At 38.6% G+C, this 6,029-nt stretch overlaps 1 protein-coding gene across 1 annotated transcript; it reads right to left on the minus strand.

The window, feature by feature from the left end:
* Nucleotides 1-333: 333 nt before the first annotated feature.
* Nucleotides 334-4,200, minus strand: LOC122031679 (wall-associated receptor kinase 2-like). The gene is made up of 3 exons (XM_042590778.1): nt 3,250-4,200; nt 3,001-3,159; nt 334-1,618 (listed from the first exon to the last, which is right to left on the minus strand). Exons 1-3 carry the CDS (start codon nt 4,187-4,189, stop codon nt 441-443), a joined length of 2,277 nt encoding a protein of 758 aa, XP_042446712.1. The 5' UTR covers nt 4,190-4,200; the 3' UTR covers nt 334-440.
* Nucleotides 4,201-6,029: the final 1,829 nt, after the last annotated feature.

Raw genomic sequence — 6,029 nt, forward strand, 5'->3', positions numbered from 1 at the left:
GGTCTTATATTAAAGAGAAATATTAAAGGTGTTTTGAAGCTAATGAAGTGGAAAATCATTGTTATTAATTATGTATGATATGAAATTTTTTAAAATATCTGTGTGAATACAAAACTTGGGAGATCACTACAAATAATTGAAACAAATTTGCTTACACCAAACCAATTTATTTTGAAATTTAAATGAGAAAGCAAGTAAAAAAACATTTTGCAAAGATAATAAAAAATAATCTTAAAAAGAAAATAGCATTCAAGAGCGACTTAAAGTGAAAATACTTTTGCAGAGTAATTCACATGAGATAAAATTATTTAGAAAACTAGGCAATACACATAAATATAGAGACTAGAAGTTACAAACACAAACACACTTATGAAGACTAGAACAATAGGCAAACAAACACACATAATCAAAATAGCAACACCATTTGCGCCAAATTCCTATTACAACCAACCTTGTATATTGCTCCATCCAGTGAGTTTGCTCTCTATATTGAAAGTACTATTGGAATCAGCATGGGTAACATTTGACAACCCATCGAGCAAGCTCTCCATTTCATCAGCATTCTGTTGTACTACGAACGGGTGTTGCTTAAGAGTTCTTAATCCGTTTAGCTCCTCAGCCACTTCCTTCATAGTTGGTCTATCTTCTCCTTTCAACTTTAAACATTCCTTAATAAGTATAGTAAGTTCTTGAATAAATTCTATATTAGCTTCCAATTTCACTTGATTGTGTAAGATCTCTGAAAACCTATTCTGATTCTCCAACATAGTAAAAGTCGACACCAAACTCCTTTGTTCTTCAGATTCTTCAAAATTAATAGCCTTCTTACCTGTAAATAGCTCCAAGAGAACCACACCAAAGCTATAAACATCACTTTTATTAGTCAAGGCATATGTCATCAAGCACTCTGGATCAATATAACCATGAGTGAATTGCAACAACGTAGCAAATTGTTTCTCCCCCTTGGGAATTAGCTTTGAAGCTCCAAAGTCTGAAATTTTTACTGTGTTATCCATATCTAAAAGTATATTAGACGATTTCACATCTCCATGAATGATTTGAGGTGAAGCTTTTGAGTGCAAGTAGTCCAAAGCATCAGCTGACTCATATGCAATCCGTAGTCGAGTATCCAAGGAAGCTGGAACTCGATTCTCACTTTCATGAATTAGATGAAACAAGGTTCCATTCGGGACAAACTCATAGACCAATAATGGCATCTCCATCTCCAAACAACAACCCAAGAGCTTGACTATGTTGACATGGTTAACATCTGATAGAATAAGTGTCTCTGTTCCAAATTGTTTTTTTAAGTCCTCATTGATAATCTTAGGTTTCTTTATGGCAACATCTTGGTTTTCCAAAACTCCTTTATACACAACTCCATTTCCTCCTCTCCCAATAATATTTTTGTCATCAAAATGATTTGTTGCCTTCTCTAATTCTTTGCTTCCAAATATCTTAAATTTGTTGAAAGCATTTTCTGACTTCATCTTTTCCTCTAATTCATAGCCTCCATGTTGTTTGAAATATTTTCTTTTCATCTCTTCTAGTTTTCTTCTTTGATAGACTATATAGAGACACATAGTGCATAGTAACAAAATAATTACACCACTGCAACCTGCAAGGTTCATACATACATGTCATCGTTAGGTTATGAGTTTTTGTGTTAGGTTTTGATGATTTAATTGCTAAATTTATGTACGTATTAGCCTAACTATGCCTAATCGTGCAAATTTTTCATAAAACACTATAAGATGTTAATGATTAGAATAATATATTTAAAGATCTTGCGTATTAGTCCTATGGAGTAATACAATTCGGGTCAATGATGCTGAAAGGTCAAGCAATGGATGTGTGTAAGATTTTTCTATTTGGGATGACTCTTCACCTATGTTTTTCGTTGGAAATATCATATCCTTTGATGTTTTATTGCGACAGGTAACTCTCTCTTAACCATCAAGAGAAACATATGGTAAAAAATGATTCATTCGCCTCTAATATCTCCATCAATCTATCTCTATGCCAACACGGAGGAGGTAAATTACGGATGGTTACTAACCATTAGTGTAAGTGGCCAAGGTATGGGGAAGGACATGTTCAGACGCGCTAAGTTTTGATCCTAAGACCTCATGTGGCAACACCCAATGTCTTAGCCACCGCACCGCCTCACCCCGAGAGGACTAACTATCAAGTGAAACATGTGGCAAAGGCGATTCGCTCACCCCAGCGCCCCCGCCAACCCATCCCTAAACTAACACGGAGGAAGTAAATCATGGGTGACTACTAGCCATTAGTGCAAGTGGTCAAGACATGGGGGAGGACATGCTCGGACTTGCCGAGTTTCGACCCCAAGACTTCATGTGATAATATCCCATATCTCAACCACCATACCGCCCTAAAAGGACAATCATTAAGTGAAACATTGTGGCAAAAAGGTGAATACGCTCGCCCCCAGCGCCCCGGCCAACTCGTCCCAAGGCTAACACGGAGGAGGTAAATCACGGACGGCTACTAGCCTTTGGAATAGTGACTAGCACATAAGTGAAACATTGTGACAAAAAGATGAATACACTCGTCCCAGCGCTTCCGCTAATCCGTCAGCACATAAGTGAAACATGGACCAAGAGATGAATTCATTAAAGAAGATGATACTTGTGATTTTGATCAATTGACAAAAGGAAAACCCTAAAGAAGTAATATTAGCTCAGCCCAAAAATTAGATGGCAATAAACTAGCCAAAAAGAAAATAGTTAGCAATTTAGGGATTCAACCAAACTAAGGGGATTGACTTCCCTAAGATCTTATATTAGGTAAATGGATCAATTGAATAATAATATTACGCGACTATCTTGAAGAATATGCCTTTCCATTGCAATTCATAGAGGAGGAGATTTGCTCGTGCTTGAGCTTGAGTGACTTAAAATAATAAGTGAATGCTTAGGGTAAAATTTAGGATTGGAAAAGGGAAAGATAAATAATCTCTCAAGAGAAGCTTCTTACCTATAGCCACCTTCACTGCTAAGGGAAGATCAGGGATGCATGTTCCATGGTAAGCGTCGCCGTGCGTGCCTTTGGGACAGTGGCAACTATAATTACCAGGCAGGTTCTGGCAAATGCCATCTGAGCATGGATTTGATTGCAGATTGCATTCATTGATGTCTAAAATGGAAGTGCAAACATTAGGCAGCATAGTAGCAATTGAAAGCAGCTAGAATAATTAATTAAATTGATTGGTATATATAGACAGACCTTGGCATCCGTTGGAGACGTATGGATTGCCTTGGTATCCTGTCGAACAGTTGCAGAGATAACCAGGGCCATTGGTGGAGTTGACACACACGCTGTTATTGCTGATGCAGGCATAAGAGGTAATTAGGTTGCGCTTAGCTACTACCTCACAGGTCTCATTTCCAATGGCCCAGTCCATCACTACCGGCACCCTGCCATTGTTATTCATTTGCATCAATTGGTTCGTGGTGATGTAAGACGTTTGGAACCGGAACCACTCGGCCTCCAACAAGGCGGCGTAGCTGCATGTGTCAAACCCCCGAGTATCCGAGTTGTTGAAATTCTCATCAAACGAGACTCTATAGTATTTGAGATTCTTGGGTATGGAAGTCTGGCAGCAACCCATGCCGGAGCAGGAGTCATTGACGATGCTCTGTTTATCCCGGCACATGGACACACAGCCACTCTGGTAGCTAATATTGCTCCCGTGGTAGTCGAGTATGTAGACAAGGGTCTCGCAGCCGATGACAGTGAACTTGTTGCGGAGATTAGAGAACCTATATGAGGTGTCTCTCATATCCAACGACCAGTCTTTGTATGTGACATTGTTGTAAGTTGAATTGTAGCACGCAGAGGATACGGGGTGGAGCAAGCGCACTTGGCCCATCACCAACGAAATATTGAGGACCTCAACATTGCCAAAGAATGGCTTCTTGATGCCACTTTCCATGGTGTTGCAGGTTAGATTGAAACCTCCTCCCAAGGAACAGTTAGCGCCGATGCCAGTTTCGGTACTGTTGCAGATACAATCTTGGCCTTCCCCGAAGCAGTTAGCGCCGATGGCGCCGATGCCGAAGGGGTAAGGGATCTCCACGTCGCCACATTTCTTTAAGCATCTGTTATCAGGCGCAGCAGATGCAACTGCAAGTAGTAAAAGCATTTGGGAGAGGAGCAGAGACATGGATAGTCGTACCGCTGCAGCTGAATGCAGTAGTTGATTGATAAGCCAATACCTTCCTCACTATATATATAACATGCTTTAGGTGTACAATACCGTTGTATGTTAGACCCAATCAACTTTGTCAGACTGTTGGTCGTTTTCTGTTATCTTTTGAATTGGTCTAACTAATCTATCACTTTGTCAGACTTACGGCTCATATGATTGTAACTACTAACTAGATTGACTTTGTCGCATTGGGCCTTAAACATGGTGGCAACATTAACGGTCTACCTCAATTATTATTATCCAATTCTATCCCTGACCGAGCATCTCAATTGATCGATCAACTAACCATCCTCGTAGAATTTCGTACGTACCATAAGTTACTGGACTGCGACAGGCTAAAGCCCTGGCCTCTTTGCCACAGGCAAGAGTTGCAGATCGCTTTGGAGTTATGACGGCTTTAACTATTTTGAATGAGCCATCAGTGACTGGATGCGACATGCCTCTGCCCTTGGCCGCTTTGCCACAGGCTAGAGTTGTAGATGGCTAATCAACTTTTTACGACTTTAATTAGGGGCCTAATAAATCGACTCACCGATGTGATACATAGATAAGTCCAAGTCAACGTAGGTTCTTGCATCCGAATTCATAAAATATAATTAAAAAAATCTCAACTCATCCTTTTAATATATTGTTTCAGAAATTCCACAGAGATATTTTCTAGTTGATGATGTGAATGAATAATATTAATCCTAATTAATTTGGGATGATAATAGTTAGGGCTAGCATTTGTGGATATCCGATCCATTTAAATCTGGTTTGAACATTAATGATTCACAAATACTTATGAGTATTTAAATAAATTCAAGAAGTATAAACATTTAGTAAGTATAAATGTTACAAATGCTGATCCGTAAAATTAAATCTTTTATATATCCTTGCATATTTATTCATTTACAATTTTAATATCCTTATGAATGTCCTAATAATTGATCACTAGCTATTATTGTGGAGACCCAATCAATATTTTTCTGACTAGTTCGTCGTCTTGAATTAGAATTGGTCTAACTAATCTTATTACAATGCTTGTGGCTCATATGACTGTAACCCCTCATCTTGCTCCTCACAACTAAATTTTTAGGAGTGCATCACCTTTTGCCACTAGCTTGACCTGGTCACATTTGCACCTTAATCATTGTCACACCAACAGTCTATCTCAGTTATCGTCAATCTCTATCCCAGACACATCAATCAATTAACTATCCTTACTCAGTCAACCTTGCCGCTCACCCAACTTAGCCACAGCACCACCTGACCTCACCGCACCACGGAGAGGCAAACAAGAGACTTCACCTGGTCCCAGATGGAAACAGTTTGACATTCTCTTGGCTAAGCAAAAAAGAAATCTATTGCACGCTAGTTTTGATTTCTTTCATAAAAATTTTCAACACAACAGATGTATCCTTTCACTTACAGTAAAATAGTATAGAATTTTCTTGTTTCTATATCTCACAGCATGGGCATTAAGCAATTGTACTTTTGGAGAAACACTTTCGGTACAATATCTTTACCTTAGCTTGCATATTCAATTATAATTGCATGCCTCCACGTTCACTGAAATACCTTCTCTTGGACCGGATAAGTTTTCTCCTCAGATAAATTTTCATAATGGTTCATCCAAAAACAAGGCCAAGTGGCAGCATTTAACTCTTTCAATGATGGGAACCATGCTGCGCATTAGAAGTCTAACATGATAAACAAACATTATTTTATAATATGATTTTACTGGTTTATACGATTGATATATTACATAATCTATTACCTGTATCTCTTTGAAAAGCAAGTCTAACATTTGTTC

Source organism: Zingiber officinale, chromosome 11A (assembly GCF_018446385.1).
Source record: "Zingiber officinale cultivar Zhangliang chromosome 11A, Zo_v1.1, whole genome shotgun sequence".
Lineage (NCBI taxonomy): Eukaryota > Viridiplantae > Streptophyta > Magnoliopsida > Zingiberales > Zingiberaceae > Zingiber > Zingiber officinale.

What these genes read in the sequence shown, in the direction of transcription:
- LOC122031679 (XM_042590778.1), bottom strand. Translation starts at nt 4,189, where the DNA reads ATGTCTCTGCTCCTCTCCCAAATGCTTTTACTACTTGCAGTTGCATCT. An exon ending in CGTCTCCAACGGATGCCAAG is followed by an intron (nt 3,160 to 3,249) that starts GTCTGTCTATAT and finishes CTTCCATTTTAG; the next exon opens with ACATCAATGAATGCAATCTG. An exon ending in AGCAGTGAAGGTGGCTATAG is followed by an intron (nt 1,619 to 3,000) that starts GTAAGAAGCTTC and finishes TGAACCTTGCAG; the next exon opens with GTTGCAGTGGTGTAATTATT.